General features: G+C 37.4%; 1 protein-coding gene across 2 annotated transcripts in view; it reads left to right on the top strand.

Annotated features, from left to right (window-relative positions):
* galt (galactose-1-phosphate uridylyltransferase) overlaps window positions 1-22,828 on the top strand; it is a 49,965-nt gene extending 27,137 nt beyond the window's left edge. For both annotated transcript variants that reach the window (XM_020924642.2, XM_055153652.1), the window contains 4 exons: window positions 7,407-7,539; window positions 8,300-8,383; window positions 19,568-19,722; window positions 21,880-22,828. In XM_020924642.2, the coding sequence (XP_020780301.2) occupies window positions 7,407-7,539; window positions 8,300-8,383; window positions 19,568-19,722; window positions 21,880-21,954 (447 nt within the window). In that variant the 3' untranslated portion in view covers window positions 21,955-22,828. The remainder of the gene's footprint in view (window positions 1-7,406; window positions 7,540-8,299; window positions 8,384-19,567; window positions 19,723-21,879) is intronic.
* Window positions 22,829-24,343: the final 1,515 nt, after the last annotated feature.

A 24,343-nucleotide genomic window follows, 5' to 3' on the forward strand; every position in this document is an offset into this window, starting at 1 on the left:
CAAATCGCTTTGAGACATTTTCATTATTCACTATTTAAATTCACCAACACTTTCTTGTCTAATAATGAGTGGTAGTAGTCCTGATATAAAACCCTAATTTGTACCCCATTTTTTATTCCAATCCATCCAATCAGTACTACGCTGACTGATTGGAAATGGCCAAAAAAAGAAAAAGAAAATATCTCTTGAAATTCACCGTATTCCTTTGAGTACCAAAATTCACTTATCCCTCTTCAGGAATTTACAGAGAGGCAGTGTGGACTTGATTTGCCCCCCTTGATTCATTCAGGGACGTAGCAGATACCCCCTCTGATGGAAGCCATCTCCGGTGAGGATAGCATTTTTGCTTTCGAAGCCTCTCCAATCTCCTCTACTCCAACTCATGGGACCTGACCTTTATGAAATCACGGAAGAGACATTTCACCTCAAAGAGTATCCCATTCCGCGCCAATGTTTCTTATTTTGGGTCTGCCTCTGTGACCCGAGGTTAGAGCTGCAAATTGGCACTGCACACTTTAAATTAGGGCTTTATCTCCCAGGTGACACTCCTGACTTTGGAACAAAAACTTTCCGAAGCTAATTGATACTTCTCGGTGCACGTACATTAGCAAACACAGCCCCATAGTTTTTAGATTAGTTTTAAATTTAAATTTAAAGAAAAAAAATACTAAATGAGGCAAAATAAAGGGTCTATATTAAACTTTTTTCTGAGCTATGTTGTAATGTTGTTTCTTCATCAAAATCTGGAGTTGTGTTGTGTTTAATTCACTCAAACCCTGCAAATTTAGGCTGAGTTCTTCTCTCAAACTGAAATTGTGATGTCATATGGTAATACAGGAAGTGCTGCACTGTGTTTTTAAACTCCATACACCTTCACTAGAATCATTTGGATGGTTTCAGCCCTGGACTTGCCAATCCCTACTCAACTAAAGGTAAAAGGAGCTGTTAATTTGAAAAAGGTTGGACAGAACATTTTGAGCTTTAGAGATGTAGACAGACGAATAATAAGAGGATTACTCAAACATGTGAATAAAACCAAGCACAATTCCAGGTATGTTTTTAATGAGATAATAGCATTATAACATCACAAGAGTACTGTTAGTGTAATATGGGACCTGAGTGAGAGTGTCCTGTCTGAAGTGGTTTTCTGAATTTTTCATGCATGTGGTGATCTAAGTATGTTATATTTTAGCAATTATCATATTTTTCAGACTATAAGTTGCACTTTTTTTCATGGTTTGGGTGGTCCTACGACTTATACTCCAGTGCGACTTATATATTAAAATTTTCACACTGACAGCTGTGAGAGGGCGCTGTAGGCTTGTGTGTCAGTATCTGCTACTCCTGTACCACTGTCACTCAAGTAGTGAAATATGCAGCCAAAACGGTAATCGAGCAGCATAAAGAAAGTTTGGAGTGAGCGAGAAAGTTGTGAGGGACTGGTGGAAAGCGGGGATGGAGAACACAGCTTCACGGCAACCTGGAGGATGAGACATGCAACTTTCCTGGAAGTCATTGGATGGATTGATAAAGCCTGGACTTCAATGACAACCGAAACCATTCTGTCAGGATTCAGAAAGGCCAGAATAATTCTAACTGGAACTGATGCCAAGTCTGACGACAGCTACGCAGAAGAGGAAGCGGCGCTCTGTTTACTTCTGGAGGTCGTGCAACTGCTCAGAAGTGACACCGAGGATGAAGAATTCAATGGATTTAGTGATTTGGAGTGAGATGGAAAGTTTGATAAACTTGTTCCATTCTGTTGTTTGTGCTATAGTTATCTGAATAACTGTTCATATGTGATGTTAACAGCCTGTTGTTCTCTATTCTATTTTTATTACTGTAACCTGCCTTTCAAGATGAAATGTCACCCAAAAAGTGTGACTTATACTCCGGAGCGACTTATAGTCTGAAAAATACGGTAATATCTCATAGAAGTGCAAGACTCTTCTTTAACAGTTTGATTTTCAACAACAGTAGCTCAGTTGATGTTTGTCGTCTGATCTGAAGGTTGACAGTTCGAATCCTGCTCTCGACATAAACGTTGGTCAGTCATTGGTAGAGATGTCAGATCCACTGGCCCACAGGTTGACATTGCAATTCCAGCTCGCACAGATGAATGCTGTTGTTGGGTCTTTAGGCAAAACATTTAACCAACCTCGCCCCCTGTGTCTGTGTACACTGGTGCGTGAATGTGTGTGTGAATGGGTGCTTGGTTCCTAAATCTAGGCTCAAAACGGTTCTGTTTAACTGTGTGACTGAAAGTTTTTATTCTGCACTAATGTTAATTTTATGATGTTTTGATTTGTTTTTATTTTATACAGATAAACTTGCCTTAATGTAAAGAGCTCTGAGTGCCTTGAAGGTAGAAAGCGCTATATAAAAATGTGGCAATTTACCATTTACTATAACAAAAAGGGTAAGAGCAAAAAAATGTTGGCTAACGCTATCTTCTAGCTGTAATGTCATTTGAGTGGGACTTGTTTAAATCAGATTGAGTAGTGACTCTAGTTAGCTGCACCTCCCCAGGGAAAGTAGAATTGATGTAGTCATAATTTCAGATCGAGGGCCTGGGCCTATATAACTCTTTTGCCGTTTATGAAAGAAATCTCCAAACGTGTGACCTACAAATGTGGATTGTATTATCATTATTTGTTCGGAATTGGTTCCACAGACTTGTCGTATTAATCTTATGGTTTAAAGTCTTTTCAACTGACAGCAGTCACATTTTTGGAGTTGAATAATGGCACCACTTTCTGAAGCTATTGTGACAACGTAATTTCACTTTTGTTTATTTATGCTAACAGAGAAGACATTAAACTTTGTGACAGTTTTTGTTAATAAATAGTCTGTTAGTCCGTTAATAAATTTGAATAGTCTGTTAATAAATTCTAATTCCTAATATGGACCTGGCTCCAAATTTGCCCCTATAACCGCTAGCATCTTAAGCTTCATTTGACTGGAGTTGAACGCTGTGGGTGACATTACACTCCCTTTGTCTGCGCCTTTGTACAAGCCACATGTGGCTTTTTCATCCTTCTGTTTTGGCTTCATATGACTTTGTAGTATTTAATTACATATATGTTTATTTTAGTTTGTTCATTTTTAAATGTAATTCTAAATTTGTAGATAATGGTAATATTAAAATAACAGATTTTTAATATTTTTGTTGCTCAAAATACTCGTCACAACTACGATGTGCAACACCTGGCAGATATCTGCCATCCCGGACTTACCGGTACCTACACCAACACCATGATTTATTGAGCTTTTCAACCCCTGGTAGGTAAATGATAGATAATTCCAAGAAAATTATGACAGAACACAAAAGCAGATAGAATCTGTGGTTCACTGCAGGTGGATAATTAAGTTTAGATTTTTATTTCCTACAAAGAGGACTCAAATAGACATTGAGTATTTCATTAGAAAATAAGCATCAACCAAATGCTTTTTTTTCAGAGTTCAAAATGTTTCTGTTACATGCAGAAATAAAATTCCATGTTGTCTATAGCATTTCAGGTAGATTTCATAAATGCAACACACTATAGTCTTTCACACATAGCATACAGGTAAAAACAATTAAATGCAGTGTTTTCTCGTTTTAGATGTCAAAAGGGTTTTGTGGCTCCGGGTGTTTTCTTTTCTGTGGAAGACGCTCCAAATGGCTTTTTGAGTGTTTAAGGTTGCCGACCCCTGGCCTAGTAATTTCAGAGATATTAACCATAAACCAGGCCAGCAAATCTGCAATCTGACAAAAAAGCTAATCCTACCATAGTATTCTGACTTGACCTCATGCTCATTGTTAAACTATTCTAGAACGTTGTGATGTTACATGAACCCAAGCTATTACTGCTTCAGCTCCCAGGTGACACTGACTTTGGAGCAAAAACTTTCCAAGGCTAATTGAATAGAACTCTTTGGGATTTGGGAGAGGACATTGTAGACTTCCTCTCTCTTCTCCTGTCTGCACCCCATCCTTTTGTTTTCAATTTTCGTCTTAGCCCCGGCTTTCAATCTCTATTGTTGGGGCTTCCTTAATCCAGTTAGACGGAGCAGAAGAGAGCTGGAGAACAAGAGGATGAGAGAGGTTATAGGAAGACAAAAGCTGAAGAAAGTTGGAGCCCATTTAGAAAGAAGTTATCCAACAGAAATCGCTCTAATGAGAAAACCACAGCGGTCAGGGCATAAATGATTAAGCGTATTAAATGTGCTTCTTTACTTATTAAAATTAATTCATTGGCTATGCTAATTCAGCCTGGCTCTACTTAACCATGCAAAATGTATATAGGAAGTTTGACTCGGCGCAGTCATTTGAAATCGTTACAGCTGCCGTTTTAATTGATAGTTGATATAAAAATTTCAGTTGTAATAATTTTTGCCTTTTTTAATTTGCAGTGGCCACCAGTGTAAGACTTTTAGGAGTAAAAATAAAAAATAGTAAATCAGTTTTGCACATGCACTTTTTGTATCATAATTAGTACAAAATAGTTTTATAATATCTTTCTTTTGCCAAATAATCATAATACTACTTCAATTTTTTTTGAGGTGCACTATGTCACTTTTCTGGTGAACATCTGTTCTTGTCTCCATGGAGTTATTAACCTGGCTCACGTCAGATTAATATGTGTGTCACTCTGAATTGAGTGCTACACATTATCAAGCTGAAACCACTCTTGGCGTTCGGAAAATACAGAGCTTCATGGTGACTATTTGAGTCTGATCGGTTGAAGCGTCAGAACAGCGGAACAAGCTGAAAAATCAAACTTTAGTCAGATCCAGGTGAAAGAAAGCACGGTTATCGTCTCTGTCGAAATTTTCCATATTCATGCTGAAGTAGGCTGAAGTATATCTGTTGATGTTGCCATGTTTGTTTTGGTTTGTTTGGGTGCTTCTCCTTGCCAAACCTCAATGCTGCAACATGATTGGTCGCCTACCATCTCTCAGGCCCTGTCACACCACCGGAGCATGCCAATATGGATTCTGATGAGTTTGTGAACTGAAGTTATGGAGCTACAGCTTTATTTGGAATGTTCTGTATGGCATTAAATTTACCTAGCGTTAAATTACAAGTGTTTTATTATATCAGTGGACTGTAGACTGTAGACTGTGATAATGTCATACTTCCAGATGGGGGGCAAGGACCAGTTTTTCCTATTGATTACACTGTACTTTACTATGAAATATTGGAAAGGTAAATTACCAGATATAAAACCTGATCTATTATTGACTAGACCCAAGACCACGCTATACAGCAACAAAAATCTACAGCTGAATAATATTAATTTTATCGGTATTAAATAAAATTGGCCTATGGACTGCAATGATGTCATCTGAAAAACACCAATACTTGCTCACCACACTACTGATCTGATCTTAGAAAAAGATACGTTTCATGCCATACTGTAGAACATTCAAGGCAAAACTATAACATCTCCATGAACACAAGCAGATGCGGTGCCCTCCACTATAGAGAAATTACCTTTTAATTGTTTAATCCACAAAACAAAACAAAAATAAAAAACTGAAGACATGTGTCCTATCATTGAGTAAGGAGAACGAATTAGCTATTATTTAAGAGATATTAAGATATTTTTTTACTGAACAGAAATACCAACTGACCAAAGCATCCATGTTCACGTATTTCTGTTTTTATAACACATTTTAGCTTTAAAGGAGTAATAAAAATATACTATCTCCATCTTAATTAAGTGAAAAACAGAACTATTCTATTCTATTTGCAGTGGTCCAAAGTAATTTTTCACTTTTCTAACACACCCTAGCATCTTGTATTAGTTTTTCTCAACTTTCAGAGGCTCCTTTCAGAGTATCTTTCAAGCTTCCCCATGTGACTTGTGAGTTCATTATAGAAGTTTGTCGAAATTATATTATGAATCCACTTGAATTAGCCCATATTCATTTGAATTGCTTGTTTACTTGACACATGGGGCTCAAGAGGCTCCTGACTAATGTGATACGAAGGTCAGGTCATGTTTGTACCCACTCATCAGTTTGTTCAATCTCAGCCTAAACATGCGCTGCATTTAAAACACCTCATCATAATTAGACTGTTACACTGCTTCGCTAACTCTGTCACAATACACACACATACAAGGCAGTCAGAACTAATTTGAACTAAATGATCTTTATTGTCATAGCAATTTTTCTCTTTTTCTATTTTATTACTGTAATCAACTTGTTTTCATTATACCATATAAAAGTGAAGTTCATTCTAAAAACTCCATAGATAGTCATTTGATATTTTGAATGACACAGGCACGGCATTGTAAATTGGCATGTCATGTATTATATTTTATTTTCTGTTGTTGTTTTTTTAAGGAGTTAAAGCTACCATCAGAAATCAGAATGGTCGACCTGCTCCTGTTGTATTCTTAAACTTCACCACTACATGTTATCTTTTTTACTGCTGTCTCACAATGAGTCTTTAGCCTGACAGAAGAAGACCAGAGAACACAGGTGAGCCTGAACAAAGGCCACGTGAGGGGAGGGTGGAGGGGTCATGTGTGGGGAGAAGGGAGGTGGGACAGGTTTCAAATCTGCCATCTACTGGACAAAAACCCCAATAAACTTACAGATGGTTAGCCAGGCTGGCGCCACCTAGTGTCTCCGCCCAATTTCATTTCTCTCCAGCAGCTAGGTCAGGAATCAAAATACAAAAGACCATTTGCAAAAACGAAATGCAAGTTCAGGCACCAGCCAATCAGTGAAAAGTGATATTATATTATATATACTCTGTGTTGTCAACAATTCTGGAGATTGAGGATTTAAAGCCAGAATAAAGAGAATGTTTGGTGAATTTCATCAAGGGGAAAGACGTTATTGTCCTTGTTCCTACAGAATTTGGAAAAAGCTTAATATACCAGTTAGCCCTGTTAGCGGCGCATTACATACGTCACAACCAAATAGCAGCGATTGGTTAAATGATAAAAAGTACCTGCCTAATGTTGAGTGAACTAATTCTAAGGCTGCGAGGTCAGACTTGTACGAAGTGAAACAAAGTAAAACCGGCTGATGAATAAGACTAATGGATGGTAGCTTTAATGGTGCATTGAGTAAATTTCCCAGTAGAGAAATGTGATTGTCTCCATGGAGATGATATTGCTTTGCCTAGAATGTTCCCCAGTACAGTATTAAGCTTCATTTGTTTTGCAAGCGCTACTATTCTGTGTTATACTGTAATAAATAACTCATTTTAAATTAAATGAATGTTTGCTTTGGATAGCTCTCATCATGAGATTAATTTAAAATAAATGCATTATGCGCAAATGTTTGTATTATTTATACACAGCACTGCGGTATATCTCATAAATCATTTGGTGATTTTTAAAACTTACAACATATACTTCTGCTAGTGTTGGTTATTATTCACCTCTTGCCTTTTGTTGCAGGATCGTGTGGTGGTGGAGAGCTCTGATTGGCTGGCAGTGGTCCCATACTGGGCGACATGGCCATACCAAACACTGCTGTTACCACGACGACATGTCCTGAGGTTGACTGATCTGACTGCGGAGGAGAGAAAGGGTGAGTGCCTGGGACAGCCCCGGGACAATTAGGAGCAGTTTAGTCTCAGCGGTGGACATTCAAGCACAAGTCTTATCTGTCTGTTTCTTCAGACAGGACACTTCTAAAGAGCAAAGAAGCAATTATAAGTAAACTAAAAAACAAACTTTACAAAACTGCGCCTGGAAACACAGCCCATAAGATTTTTAGATATTTTGAGTTTTTTTGTAGTAGCATAATACATATAAACTGACAATTTTTACTTTATTAAATCTAAAACTGACCAAAAGTACCATTTAAAAGTTGTAAGAATGACACATATAAAACATATCTTCACTAGTCTTTTTTTTTGCATACCAAAAGATAACATTTTAAATAAGGATTAAATAAAGCAATATGCAGTGTTAAGAAACAAGATGAAGTCTGGTTTCTCCGCTCTGCTGTTTAATCATGTAGAGTGCATGCATTTTATTGAAGAGGGATCTGGGATATCATAAAATGGCTGTAAGATCCCACCCAGGCGTGTCCAAACTTTTTTCAAAATATTGAAGCTTATGTAGAGCTGACAGCCACAGATATCTATGAAATGAATCAACAACTAGCATGCTAACAGTGCATAAACCTTCCTGAGTCTCCATTTGAGTAGTTTTGAGATTCTGTGTTCTTGATGAGCTGTAAATGAAAACTGAGGTTAAAAGAGTTAATTTAAGTCCAGTCATAATCTTATGGCTGGTTGTTATTATGTAACTTTGTTTTAACTTTCCTTTGCTCTGTTTGTTAGATTTGGCTGACATCATGAAGCGACTCCTGACTAAATATGACAATCTGTTTGAGGTCTCTTTCCCATACTCTATGGGCTGGCACGGTAAGACTGGCAAACAGGAGAAGTGTGGGCTTTAGAAAGAGGAAAGTTATCTTCTGTAGAGTTACACAATGAAGCACTAAGCAGATGGTGGGTGAGATTAGAGTCAAATTCTACTCTATGCATTTGACAATTTCTAAACTTAAAATAAGGGATTGGAGTTGTAGTTATAGTGTAAGAACACAGTTAAAGAAGACATTAAAGGAGAAATCTTGCTTGTTCTTCAAAAATACACTATCAAGTCAAAGGCTTTTTTTCTTGAATATTTACATTGTAGCTTCACACTGAATGGGTGGAAACTATGAATTAACACATGTAATATCGTACAAAAAAGTGCGAAATAACTCAAAAGTTTAGTGTATTTAGTTTATTTTGTAGAGACCATGTACAAGAGCTTTAATCAAAGAAACAGAGATGCTTTGTACCAGACTTGAGCTCTTGGAACTAAATCCAATCTGCAGTCCCTGAACAAAAACATGTTTCAGATTCTTCAAAATAGCCAATCTTTGCTTTCATCACCGCTTTGCACACAGCACACTTTTGGCATTCCTCTAATGAATCCTGACGTGGCACACCTGTGATGTGAAAACCATTTCAGGGGACTTCATCATGAAACTCATCAGGTGGAGGCCAAGGTTTTGCAGCACTTTCAACAACGAACAGCGAATATGAATCTAAAATATAAAACATACATACATAGTGTTTGGCTTCAGTCAGATGACGCTCACAAGGCTAGTAGTTACAGGGGTGAATTTGGAGTGATTTTGGAGTTGCATATTAGGAATATGAATTTATTTGTGGACAAAATAGCGAAATAATCTGAACATTTTAAAGGCCAAAATAATGAGGCTCACTGCATTTCGATGTAAAATAATGCTCACTTCCTATTTGGAACAAGACAGCTATTGGATTGGCTATGTCTATACAGTCTACGGTATGTATCTTATATATATATATTTTTTTTTAAAAACACTGAATGAGAAGGTGTGTCGCAACTTTTGAATGGTAGTGTGTGTGCTGAGTGGGTAGATGAGATTTTGCTTAATTTACAAATTATTCAGTAAATGCCTTGCTTTCAATTATGCTTTTTTTCAATATGAAAGATAAGAAAATGAAACCACTTTGTATTCTTGTGTGTTTTCACAGTTCATACACCTTGACCAAACAAATTCTGATTATGACTTAAATTGCCTTAGATAGCATCTCTTGTAGCACTGCGTCAGTAATAACTGTGCTGCTAATTTGTAATTTCAAAGAGCTTCACTCCCCAATGTTGACAGCAGGGGGAGTTAGACACCTAATGTAGACATTCAACGACATTGGGAAAAAAATATTGTGGATATTGTCCATACCTATCCAGTAAAATGTCCCAAACAAAAATGTATTCATTTAAAAGTCAAAATACAAAATGATATACCATCTTCAACATAATTCCCACATTTTGAAGCGCCCATATTACAATATTTTCTGATCTATGTTATAATGTTTCCTCGTCAGAAACATGCCTGCAGTTGTGTTTTATTTCATGTTTAACACACAATCCCTGCATATTTAGGTTGAGTTCTTCTCTCAGACTGAAAACTGTGAATGTGTGAATGAAACACAACTCCAGTTATGTTTGTGGTGAAGTAACAACATTATAACAACTTAAGGCTCACAAGAGTCCATTTTGTGTAATGTAGGACCTTTAGTTATATTTTTACTACATTCAAGTCACATATCCCCACTCAGTAACATGTATTTTAATGTCCGTGGAGTACTCCAGGCTTGATGGTGAAATGCTCTTACAACGCAATTCCAAACACTCATTTTCATTTGGAGTGGCACAAGAGGCGGAAATGGTCTGCACGGATTTACATGATGGAAGGGCCTTAAGTGCACATGGTAGAGCGATGTCTACTTTAATGAGACAGTGGTCAGGCTTTCTTAACAGGCTACTGCAGAGAATTACAGTACTACTATTTGATCTGTAACATTCTTAGTTTTAGCTTTTTGTCTTTTTTGCCATCAATAGTGCAATTTAATTTGACAGACTTGTTCAAATGCATTACTTTTTGTCTCCAGTGGGAAAGTTAGCTTGGATTTTAATAGCTTTCTTTCTTTAATGTATTCCTCAAATTTGTGAAGCGCAATATTCAAAGTCACCTGAAGATCTGAAAGTAAAATTTCCCATTATTTTTTCCAATAGAAATTCTGAAATATTAAGAATTTAAAAGCTTGGTAGAAGCTAACCAGCTTTGTGGTGACTAATGCCCATGATGTGATTATTTTCTGTTCAAAAACCATATTAAAAGTTAAAATTTGGCTAATGTTTTGATAGAGTTGCTGTTTATAAAGTTTCAGTAATACATCGCAGATGAAATGGTGTATGCTTTTTAATTACCAATGTAGAAAAAATTACTGAAAATGATTTGTAAAAGGTGCTATACCTGATTTCTTTGTATCTTAAAATGTGAAAAACAGAACAAGAGACTATTTGCAGTGAACCAAACTTATTCCTCAGTTACCTTATTCATTCCAAGCATCCTAATCATTCACCGCAATGATTTTATAAGCATCTTTTAAACCCTGTAATGCTAACAACCATTAGCATGCTAACACACACTTCCTGATTACTGGACAGTAAAATGTTTCTTGTTTTTTTTCCATTGGCATGGTGCGCTTGGAGCAGGTTTGTTTGGTTTGACACTGATGTCACCGAAACATTACAAATGTTCTTATAAATAAAATCAAAATCACATCAGAATTATACTCGTAATCATAAGGCCGATTTCAGCAATTCACAAAAATATGTTTAGTAATTCCAAGTATCCAAGCTTTGTGAGACATGGCTTAACCCAGAGTAAATAGTAAACTGCTTCCGGTTTGCAATAATCTTTTTCTGCATTTATTTCATTTCTCTTCACCTCTATGCCACTATTAAACATTTCTTTATATAATGCAAATCGTTTGGCTCATGTTAGATGCAGTATGCACGGAAAATATAATACTTTGATCTTTATAGGCAAGTGATGTGCATCGTTAAACAGGAAACTGCTGTTGCATTTGTGCTAGCTTTGTTTTGCTGACCATGTAAGCTCAAAATTTACCATAATTCGAAATACAGCAGTTTATCATAAAATCAAGTCAGTGTTTGGTGAGCAATTATTATTTTATATTCATATTTGCTTTTTGCTGTCTTGTTTTGACCCAGCTCTGGATTCTTTCTTGTCTAATCATCTGTTTAGTCATTTTAATGGACGAGATCCGCACTGTACTGGTCCCAGACCCCTCGGGAGCTAGTACTTCCAGGCTCCACTTCGGACACTTCTAACATGGTGGTATGGTTCACTTTAGACAGTGGAGACACTTTTCAGACCATATCGATCTACTCCAAAGATAACCAGTGAAAATGGGGCAATAGAAGCTGCAGACTGTACACAGTGGACTTATTTGACCTCAAGAGCTGCTGGCACAGTACATTTTGCTCAGATGAAAGGAAAAAAATCTGGTACAGATCCTTTAATATACCATTTCACCATGAAGCAAAATTTACCTATTTTTCTCTCCAACAAAGTATTATTATGAAAGTGCTTAAAATGACATGTTTCTAGTTTAGGAGCATTAAACATTCATGCTCTGAACTGTAGAGGAGTTTTTCAGTACTTTCCATCTCTTTTGCTTCAAACACAAAAGTTGGCGCCGCTTCTGTGTTTCTGTGACACAGTAAAAAGTGCATCTGAGCCGGGCCTGCTCCTCTGTTCTGATCCTGGCTCACTGTACCAGGCTTCACAGATGTATTCTCTTTGCAAAACACCACCACACACAAAGCTAGATGCACTGAGAGCAGATCTAAATGTTAGCCAGAGATTATTAACAGTCTGTATTATTGGCAGCATGAAGAGTAGACCACAATAATGATCGTTTGTAATCAATCCATTTTTTGTGTAAGGTTTTGCCAAGACTTTGTTAGAATTTAGGGCTGTAAAATTTATAATAATTATAATAGACTTATCGTGGCTAATTGGCTATAAAAAATAATCAGAGTTGTATTTTGAGTATCATAGTCATTACTCAGACTAAATACAGATTAGGGTTGTCAAAAGTATTGAAAATTAGATCGTAATTGATACTAAAACTAGTATTGAAACTAGATATTAATTTGATCAGGTATCAATACTAAAAAAATCACACTGACAGGACGGAAATGAACCTTTCCTGAATAGCTTTAGAACGATCTTGAGCTGTATCAGAACAAGTATAAGAGCACATAGGCTACGCCCATGGACCACAATGGAATCTGCCTTGATGCCTGATGGATTAGACAGATAGAAAAACCACATGGTGATATTAAAGAAAGTACTATTATGTTATACTGAAAATGACATTTTTTTGTCTAAAGAAAGTATTTTTTTTTACTATAATTGTGGTATTGAAATAGTCTAGTCCTTAGTATTGAAATAGTTAAGAGTTCAAAATTTTAATATTGTCACAACACTATACATCACAGGTGTCAAACATAAGGCCGGGGGCCGGATCCGGTCCTCCAAGACCTTTAATCTGGCCCTCGGCTGATTTTCTACAAAAATATTTTAATCATGTTTTCTATTAAAATATTGGTAATTTTCTGTTCCGCTTAGTATAGCAGCATCCCAGTGCCTCTGTGTGTGGCCCCTCCCACCAGAGCAGCACAAATGAAGACTTGTCTCTTTCCAAACGCTCTTTAAGGACGATTGTTTTGACTGTTGACCATGACACCCTCATCAGCAAAATGTCAAAAATGAGAAAAGTGGACGCCGAGTGCAGGATTTTCCAAGAAAAACTGATTTATTCCTATTTGCATACAAGTTCATGTTCAAACATTGTGTTGAAATAGCATTTTTTCATAATATTATACTATTTTGTAAAAGAAAGAGTTCATCAATTAAAAAAGATTTCTGTAATAGATTTGCGTTTCTCTGCACAATTATTTGAACTTATTGCTGTTTTTGGGGTATATATGACATGAGTTTTCTGATCCGGCCCCTTTAGGATCAAAGTAGGTTGGATATGGCCCCCCGACCAAAATGAGTTTGACACCCCTGCTATACATGCATGCATACTATACATACTACCTTAACCTAGATTCGGACAGTGTTGCCCAATCAAATTCTTTCATTTCAGTGACTCATGTAAAACAGAGGAGGACATTAGTCACCCATAATTTTGAATAAAATCGAACATGTCTCAATTTAAGATTAACCGTGTTTAGTGCTTCACTCATTGATTCTACACAAATGTACAATGTTTTTTCTGTCCTCTGTGAAGCAGCCATGTTTGTTTTGATGCGAATGGACTGTGTCTGTCCCTGATTGGCTAAACTACCTCAATCATGCCCATCTGAACTCAGGGAGATTGTGACCAGACTTTTTTATTGAACTTCTTGAACTAATTCTAAGTATTGAAGTATTGTATTCTGATTTCTGGACAAACACTCCACTGGCAGACATACAACCCTTTACCAAAATCCGTATTAATAAGCAAAATAACTACCACTAACTTCTACTACTACTGCAAAATTCTACTATTACCACCAGAGCTACTTCTACTTTTTATCATCAACTGTGGTTTAGAGTAGAGTAATAATAAAAACACAATTTAACACATTTTTTATTCTGTTTTGGTAAATGCATTATTATGAGGGGGGAGGGGGGTTGTATATATATTTTTTGCGATATATTTTTTGCCATATTGTCTAGCTGCTCTCACCCACCTTTTTTAAGTAGTAATAAATGTACATTCAAATGTCATTCAAAACATATTAATTTTCATCTCAGTCAAGTATAATTATATTTCACAAAACCATTTTCTCTTAAATTTTAACACAGTTCTCAAGAGGAAAAGTTTTGCGCTTAAGATTTTAGTTTGTTATAAAACAGATAAACATCACGGTCACCTCCCCAAGGTTATTGTGCCTTTTGGACAGCTGTTTTCCATCAGGCTGACTTGAGGCTGATATGTGTCCAGACAGTGAGGAAAATGGCAGTGCTGAGCCGTGTCTGGTGGGTGAGTCGAGGTGAGCGGGTGCACCCATGGGTGACTGATGGGTGACACACGTACAGGGGAGGGTGTCACGATGGCCGGGTGCTCCAAGATCTCCACAGATCAGAGAATGTCACTTGTCTAGAGGTTATGGATTTGCACTGGGCGATTGCACTACTGATACTATTGTTTTACTACTTCTACAACTACCACTACTAGATCTACTACTACACCGCTTACTACTCATAAACGTCTTTAGAGTAGACACAAACAATTCAGTGAATTCAGTAATTCAAAATTCTTCATCGATCAAGACATTTGCAGTATTTACCAGCTGAATCATACATTCTAAAACAAAACCTTTTTTTCTAGCCTAATAGTGTATGTAGATTTCTTGCATATTACAATACTCGAAACACCAGTCAAGTTTTTTTTTGTTTATCTTTGTTTACTATATTTCATATGTGTTCATTCATAGTTTTCGTTAACAATCTACAATGTAAATAAGAAGAATACATGAAAAAGTGTGTCCAGACGTTTGACTGGTAGAGTATGTCTCTGCAGGGTTTCCGTAGCTGCTCTCATGTTGTCTAATGCAGGTAATTGCATCATCCGTCTGTCCCACACAATGGCTGCCAACCTTATGTACCTCACTAACCACATCAGCTTTGGAAAACATTCTGTATAGGGCTTTTGATCCCGTAAATGTAGATTAAAATCTCCAAAACTGCAGAGGCCACGAGCAGACGCTATCACTGACCATCTTTATGTGATCAAATCTTGGATTTTTGAAGCCTAATGAGAGCCCAAGGTTACCTCCAGGTAAATGTCTTGTGCTATACTTTCACTTTAATCTCAGGTTAGTTTTATTCTTTTAGAAGGGGCTTCCAAGTCTATACTTTGTACCATCAAGTTATCAGTTAACCTGAACACCTACAGCATGCATCTCATTAATGAAATTACTGCACATTGGCTCAGGTTTGTTGCCATGCAGTTTTGTATTATGGTTTTTTTATATTCATGGAGAATTGTCGTGTGGGAGCATGGGTGACGTAGGCTTGTGAGCTGAGAATTGCACAGAATCTTACAACTGTAAGGAAGAGTTCAAATAGGGCCAATGAGAAATCGCTGCAATATTAAATATAATAAATGTTATAGTATGGGAGAAAAAAAGCTGCCCACCCTCTCTCCATATATATGTTTTTTCTTAAGTATGACCTAACATGAACAATGAATGCAACTTGATAATGTTTACTTATTCAAATACGTGTTTTGAGTCCAGTTACAAGCTGCTCACCTGTCTATTCATTTTATGTGTGTCATTTGAACATGAACATGTGTTCAGTTTAACCTCCTTTTTTCTGAAATAAATAAAGTACCATTATCCAATTGTTTGGATACTCTAGACTGCACATGCTCCCAGTGATCTACACGACTGCCATCTAAAACAATAAAACCTATTTTGGTTTATTTTTGTTTTTCTTAAATAAATATGAAACACTCAAAACACTCACCTTTTTTGTTTTGTTTTTCATTTGTTGAGGCTAAGGGCAGTGTTTGGAGGTGCTTTATTGTTCGTGATGTCAAGACCCCCTCCACTGCTCCTCCACATTGAGTTTGTTCAGACTGATGTCCTGCTCTGTCCTCTGCTGTTCCTCCAGAGCTCTTTTTTGTACGATCAGTCTCAACATCTGACACTGTGAGGTGTACAGCTCACTGCAGATCTCCTCCACTTTCTCCGAGAGCACTGTTTTCTCTTTCACCACTGCATCCAGAGCTGCTTGGATGGTTGTAGTTTCAGTGTTTGTCGGTTGGGACTCCTTCTCTCTCTTCTTCTCTGTCTTCATGGCGGAGGCACGTTCACATTCAAGTGCACTGACAGAGACCAGAGGCACCTGACTCTGTGCTGTCTTTTGTAGCTCTTTGGTCTCCCCTTGGTTGTTCAGTTTTCATGTCAGCTCTGAAACATCACCACAGGCACTAGCAAGTTCCTGCTTCAAGTTTATTGCATTCCTCATAGATGTACTGTAGAGATACCGGATCTCCTTGTTATGTGATCTGATGTTGTAGCTTGCTTTGTGTATCTTGGAGAATCCTTGTAGCATTTCTGACGTTCAGTTTTTCTTTCAGCTCTGGTTGCTTGTTCCTGTTTCAGGTTGAGTTTGTCTCTCACACATGTATTGTACAGATAGTGGATCTCCTTGTAAGCACTGATGTGATGTTGCAGCTTGCCTTCTGTATTTTGCTGAGTCCTTTGAACCTCCTTGAGCTCAAAGTCTTTTTGGTTGATCCGTCTCTCCTGGGTTTTCAGTCTTAGTTCTTATTAACTTGTATCTGCTCATCCAGTTGAGCTATCACTATGACCAACTATTTTCTGAGCTCCTGAACCACTAGGCTCTCTTCGTGTTAATTCCCATGGTTACTGGGGTGATTATGCATGATATCACAACATTTGGAATTTCACGTTTTATGTCGGTGGTGTGCTATGGTATTTTCTCCTGGAATAGCTTGAAACGCTTAAATAGTCTGTTCAATGTAACAACTTTAAGCAAGAACAAATGTGAGCCCAGAGACCTGATCCCGCTGTGAACAAAGGAGCTGACTCCAAGTAATGAATATAGTTGGACAGACTATTACACCTCACACTCTGCCAGCTTTTTTCCATTTTAAAACACATCCACCTGTGAACATAGCCAACAGTTGGATAACAGTTGGATTATTAGCATCCATGATTTTAAAAGAGAAAAACAAGACCAAAAAGCGTAGTTACCTGTAAATAAACACACTAAAAGGATAATTGAAGTCGGTTCAGTTTTGGTTTGTTTTGGAGTGAGCCATGGCATGCTTCATAATCACACTCTAATGGCATATTCAGAGATCATCTCATTTGGGACGTACACAAAGTCTTAGAACAGAAAAGCCTGGCACACCTTCCATTGGCCCGCCATCTGTGCGCATGATGTGCTGTTTAAAAATGGTTTAGCATGGAAGTTGCAGTCTGATAAACACAGGGGAAGTTAGGAGTTAGATAAAACTACATGAAAATAAAGAGAGAAAAGTTGCAAACATTCTAGGCATAGAATCAGGAGAGACAGCAGAGTGGATGCGAGATGAGGAAAAGTGAACTAGGAGTAAAGAACTGTTCCAAAATCTAACTAAGGAACTTTGTGCTATTTCAGGATTTTGTCGTGATTTGAGTCCAGTTTAGTTCTAAGACTAAGTAGACTTGGTTTGGTCCTGTCTAGAGATGCACCAATCTGACTTTGGTATCAGATAACGCATCAATACTGAAAAATTTGTTGGATCAGATATTGGCTTCCAAGTATCGGTTCAGGGATATTGTGGTTGGACATATAGTTTGATGTAATAAGACTTATTTACTGGTTGTAGTTGGCCCACTATTCAGTAGTTACTTGAGAGATTAATTACAACTATATAGCACGTTTGGATCAGTTTTGTCTATTTTGTTTTTGCTGAAAGGAAATAGATGCTGTTTTTGGTCTCTCCATTGGCATCGGATGATATCGGGTATCAGCAGATACTTAAAGCTATAGTATCGGAATTGGTATCAGAACTGAAAAAGGTGGATTAGTACATCCCTAGTCTTGTTCCAAACCAGGAAGTTTAGTTTTTCTACTTTTTATTTTATTTTATAGATTAAATTATTCTATTATGTAATGACAACCGAGCTTCTGGTTTATTGTAGTGATCAATTCTGTATTTATTTGACAGGAACCATGTACATTAATCAACATGACTGTAATTTTCTCCCACATTTGCTAGCAAATTTCTTATGAAAATTTACTTCCAGTATCAATACGTCTGGAAGTGACAAAAACATATTTTGACAAAATATTTGAATGCTGTCTTTCTTGCTGCTTTCCTTGTCTGACAGTTTGTGTATTCTGTGTTAAGAGGTTGTATTTTTCTGATTATCATACAAATCAGATGTTAAGCCCAGTTTGTTACCAGGTGTCACAGTGAGGGACTGGAAACTCCTGTTGTGTCCTTAGGCAAGACAGTGACTGACTGAGTGATTGGTGGTGCGTGATTTTTATTTATTTTTTTCACCAAATGGACTACTTTATAACTTATTTTAATCATTTAATTCCCCTCTTTCACTTCCACTATTTCAGACTAACTGTAGCACAATTTATGTCTACTCCATACAAACCAAGTCTCGCTAATAGCCCAGTTTAAGCCTATCTTTTCTCTTTACATCTCCATTATGTCTCCTTCATACTTGTATATAAGCGTCATCCATTACCTCGCTTTAAGACGACTTTCCCAGCCTCTCCGTCTCTCTCGTCTGCCGCCATTGTCAGAACGCCTATCCTCCAGAACAGCTCCAATTGTGAATAATACGCCCCTCGGGATCTTTTCTTCCTCCATTGTGTTTTTTAAAAGTGATTTGTCCGGACGCGTGCTACAATCCCTAATCACCTCATTACCTTGTAGTAGAATGAAAACGACTCCCAGATAGAAGGCGCTTAAATGTTAAATGTGCTCTTAAATCAGGGGGAACAGGCTCGTGCTAGCAGTGCCCTGTGGGGCCCATCCGCACTGGTGTAATTAAGTAACACATTGTGATGGGTAAAGAGAGGAGGCTGTTTGCTGTCTATGCAAATGACTGTTTACAATGGCTGGGTATTGGATGGCATTATGTCAAATCTATAGGCGTGTTGGTGTTTGGGATTTGGAAATTATACTTTGCGACTGATGTCCTTAACGTTCCTTGGGGAGGCTGGAGCTGACTGCAGGCACTGCTCTGACTGAAGCTCTGTTACTCAAGTTAGACTTCAATCTGAGCTTTGTATTAACACAGTGTGAAGGCATGAGCTCACTTATGCAGTTTAACTTGACTAGTCCCTCTCAAATAACATAAAATGTGTTTAAATTACATTTTCAGAGCATCTAAAAAATGTACCTGGATGTAGAATTTGTATTGTGTTTGGGTAAAAGTAATGTGTTTTCCCTTTTGCACTTCATTTGAAAATTTGAAAGGAATACTTATTTCAAGATTTTACTAAGAATAGTATCAGTATGAGTGTGAGGAAACAACATTATAACATAGATCAGAAAATAGCTTAATATAGGACCTTTAAACTTAAATCTTTAACCCGAGACATGTTACTTTTGCCTTTCCATTCACAGAGAGGTTCCATAACTTCTTCATGTTTTCCACAGGAGCTCCGACCGGCCCCCACCTGACAGAAGACTGCTCTCACTGGCAGCTCCACGCGCACTACTACCCTCCGCTACTGCGCTCGGCTACTGTCAAGAAGTTCATGGTTGGATACGAGATGTTAGCCCTGGAGCAGAGAGACCTCACACCAGAGCAGGTACACCGGGTGCTGTTCCACACACAGGCTGATTTATGGTTCAAATGATAAATATACTGCGGGTGGTACTGTTTTGCACTGTTTGGTTCAATAACACCTGGGTATTTTATGAACAGAGAGTCAATACCGAGACATTAATTAAAAGGAGAGAAAGTGTAAAAGCTGCAGTAAACAAAGCTGTGTGATTGTGTTTGGAGAGGCACCTATACTGGTTTGGGTTAAATTTCTTGGTTAATGGTGATACTGAATTAATTGACATGTGAAAATGTTATTTATATTATGCATTTTTAACATTTTCATTGAAATTAAATCACTCAGATAATTCAAAATGGGTGTAGTTTTAAGAGCAAAAGTTGATATACTTGGCATTCTATAATTTTTTGGTCAAGGTTGTGCAAACAAGATCTTTTACCTGGTCCCCGAAGGGTTGAATGGGTTTTGTATTCACTCTGTGTGTGTGTGTCTGTGTGTGTGTCTGTCCACCTGTGATAATTCTGCCATTTATGGACTGATTGTCACCAAATTTGGTACGTGGGTCAAGCCCCCATGCCCGATGCTGCCAAAAAAAAAGTTTGGTGACGATCCGAGGTCATTTGAGGTCACACGGGTCAATTGAAAGGTCAATTTCTGAAGCACCTGCGGCCTAAAATATTCACCCAATCGTCAGACAAGTTGGCACACACATAACTGAGGTCAACTGAAGGTCAAGGTAACCAAGGTCAAATATGCGTTTTTTATCATAACGCCGCGAAGGATCAAGCTAGAGCAACGGGAGTGTCTCAAAATCTCAGAAAAATTATTCTATGCATTGTATAAAATAAAATAAAATATTAATAGTTTTCAAGATAATCACTAATTAATTCTAATTGGAACAAAAATTATTTCCATTTCTTCTTTTTCTGGTGATACACAACACACTGATCATGTAATGTGGACTGGGCTCCTCATAAGCTACTTCTGTGGTGATGAACTGCCCCCACCGATGCCTCATGGGGGACCAGGTTACCATCTCTGATTGCGCTTGTTTTTTATTAGAATGATATGGCATATATACAATAATATCCCGACTCTAAGCCACTACTTTTTTCTCACACTTGAGGTTTAAACAATGATGCGGCTAATTTATGGATGGATTATTTGTTTATTAAAGCACCAGATGCGTGCACAGCCTGAGTGCAGAAAGCGCCGCTGTCTGTGCAGTTAACATGAAGTTGCAACACTAGCCAGCGCTGTTGTCAGCACTAAAACAGTTTATCGCCGTGTGGTAAAATAAATTATGATACTAAATGAATATTGGTGAGTGGGATAAGTCTTAATGACCGATATGCGTTAAATGCAAGTGAGTGTTTAAATGACAAGAAGAAGCGTCCCAAACTTCAATAGCCGGACATCCACTCATATCTGATACACCTAGCCCCGCCCCCCAGGAGAGCCTAAAATCTGCTGAAATCCTACAAGACACTGACATGATACAGACAGGACAGAAGCTTTTTGTGCAGGAGACATGTGCAGTAGAGTGCAAAGTGATGCATTCTGATAATCCCTCTATAGATTTTTTACAAGGCTAAGGCCTCCACGGGGGGTGCAAGAGCGAGACAGAGAGGTGTGCTCAATAGTCTGGAAATTATGGTAAAATACTGAATAAGCCATGGGCAGTTTATTGGACAATAGCACATTTTGAGTCGCTGTCTCTGATCGGAATTTTGGTGGTCCGAATCCCGTTCCTGACTCAAGCATAACAGATGGAGATCTTACTTAGTTTGATCCAAGATACCACAGCTGCATACTGTTATTGTGTCCTTGGGCAAGACACATACCTCCCAGCCCCCAGTGTCTGAGTACATTGGTGTGTGAATGTGTGTGAGTGGTTCCTTGACGTAAAAAAACCTTGGGCACTTATTGAAGTCAGAAAATCTATATATACAGTATTATGTGACCATTTAACATATACAGTAACACACACACACACAAACCAAGTCCATACAATACAATACAATAATAAACAAATGTGAATGTGTATTGTAGCTTTAGCAACAGCACATGTCAGTTTAAATTAGAAGCTTCACTGAAAAAAACACATTGTATTTCCCAGATTTTTATGGTCCATGTGACTAAAAATGAGTGTCGTCTAATTGATTTAATTTTTTTTTGTTTCAGGCTGCAGAAAAACTGAGGAATCTACCAGACGTGCACTACAAAACTAGACAACATCCTGAAGAGAAAGCAAAATGAAATGTTTAATCATGAAATAGAGAAAAAATATCATCTGATCGATTCTACTTTTAAACTCAAGTATACTGATTACATCTCTGTCCTCTTCTGGTAACTTCCCATATGGATTGATTGTTAGATGTTGGGAAGCTCTCATACAGTATTGGCCTCTTCTAAGCAGAACAATGAGATATCTGTGATGTAAATGAGTGTCTTTGTTCACTCTATGGAAAATTAAAGTCCACTTAGTCAAATGTACAAGTGCTTTCTGATGCCAAGTTGCCTTAAAATCATTCAAGAGCAGCCTCAGTCCATTCTGTTTATTTTAAAGCTGCTCTGTGCAACTTTTCTTGGTCTGCTCGGTTTGAATTGTTCCACGTCATAGCATTAAACGTATCTCTTTTGCATTTATTCAATTACAGGTGTTATAACTGTTAAAGAAATACATTGAAAGACATGCATTCTTACTGTGAGGGGGTCGCCTCTCCACAGATATGACCTCTAACGTGGCCTGGTTGTGTCACCTGCTTGTCTCCATAAGTTTAATGCCATATTGTGGAACATTGGCACTGTGGCAAAACTATTGAAACTTTGCAGCTGATGTTATCAACATTCCCTGGGGGTGTGAAGCTAACTGAAAGCACTACTCTGTTAGAAGCTCTGTTACTCACTTTACACTTAATCTGAGTTTTATTTTAATACAATCATATAATGCATACATATTTCGACACAGTGAGCTTTCAATTCGATATGATATATTTCAAAGCAATTCGATACGGTACAATAAAAATAAAGGCTAAAACATGGTTGTGATATTAAAAGTCTTTGTTAAACCACTTCTTCTGCAATGTCTAAACAAGCAATAAAACTGTTAGCCAGGCTGGCGCCACCTATTGCCTCTGCTCAGTTTCATTTCTCTCCAGCGACTAGGTCAGAAATCAGGAATACACTAGATGGTTCGCAAAAACCCCGAAGTGCGAGTTTGAAGAGCCATACATTCTGTGTTAGCAACAATTCCTGAGATTGAGGATTTAAAGCCAGAACAAAGAGAATGTTTGGCGGATTTTATCAAGTTGAAAGACGTTATTGCCCTTCTTCATGTGGAATTTGGGAAAAGCTTAATATACCAGTTAGTCCCGTTAGCGGTCACGACCAAATAGCAGCGATTGGTTGAATGATAAAAAGTACCCACCCACCATCGAGCAAACGAATCCTAATGCTGTGAGGTAAAATACTCCAAAAACTACTCTTGGTGATATATTTATACAGCAGCCCGTCAATACTGTATCATCACATTAAACGATATGATACATTGATATTTTGATATTTTTTCACACCCCTAATGTGAGCAGAAAGAGCTGACTTGGTTGGAGTTACAACAACAAGTCTCTCACTCATAAAGTTACAGTCACAAACCAGCTCACAATAGCCAATAGTTTTTTTTGTTTTTTTTTGTTTTTTTTTTCACTTCATATTTTTCTTGAGTGTTCACACAACCTTAAAACCTTTATTGGCTGTGTTTGCTAATGTGGTATTGTGTTACCATGGTAATGACTGAACATTCAGCCAATACACGTAGAACACCCCCAGCCGTCATGTATAATAATAATAATAATAATTTGAGGACTTTTCCCATTCAAAATATTCACCATATTTTGTTTTAAATGGTTAAGGCAATGCTCTTCACTTCTCTTCACTCTGAAATCCATGAATATCATTAATGGACCATTCCAGGCAAAGCTGTAACATCCTCATAAAAACAAACATGAAATGAATGGAGCTCAATGTTGAAATTCAATATTGTGCTGGAGCTTTCAGCACCATGGACAGAGACTTGGGAAAAAATATATTAGATACAAAAATGTTCATACAAGTTGCAACAATATTTAACCTTTCTCTTCCATTCATGTTCTTTTCTTGGATAACAGTAGGTGGCAGTGTTGCTTAAAAAGTCAACTCTACCACATTTGGACTGCAAATTACAAAATGAAATTACTTTTTTTTTTTTTTCTTAAATAAAAATTGTTGTTTAAAGACTGTTTTTGAAAGACTGAAATTGTTTGCAGTCATGAACGGTTAATCAAGAACACACAGAAAACTGATTGTTTGAATAAATGAGTTCCTATTTTAAAACAAAAAAATTACTTTGGTTTCGCTTTGTCACATGAAATGAACTATAATGAAAATAATAGTGGAAGAATGACAATATGAACCAATTATTCAAGTTCTATCATCTTTCTAACATCTTGTCCTTTATACTGTTGATACTTTGCAGCTGATGTCATCAATATTCTCTGGGGGTGTGATGGTAACTGGAGGTACTACTCAATCTGAAGCTCTGTTACTCAAGTTAGACTTTAAGATGGTCTTTATTTAGTTGGAACTACAATAGGTGAGATTATTTGGGCTG

This window comes from Boleophthalmus pectinirostris, unplaced genomic scaffold (assembly GCF_026225935.1).
Source record: "Boleophthalmus pectinirostris isolate CB_2022bp ecotype Guang Dong unplaced genomic scaffold, ASM2622593v1 HiC_scaffold_18, whole genome shotgun sequence".
Taxonomy (NCBI): Eukaryota; Metazoa; Chordata; class Actinopteri; order Gobiiformes; family Gobiidae; genus Boleophthalmus; species Boleophthalmus pectinirostris.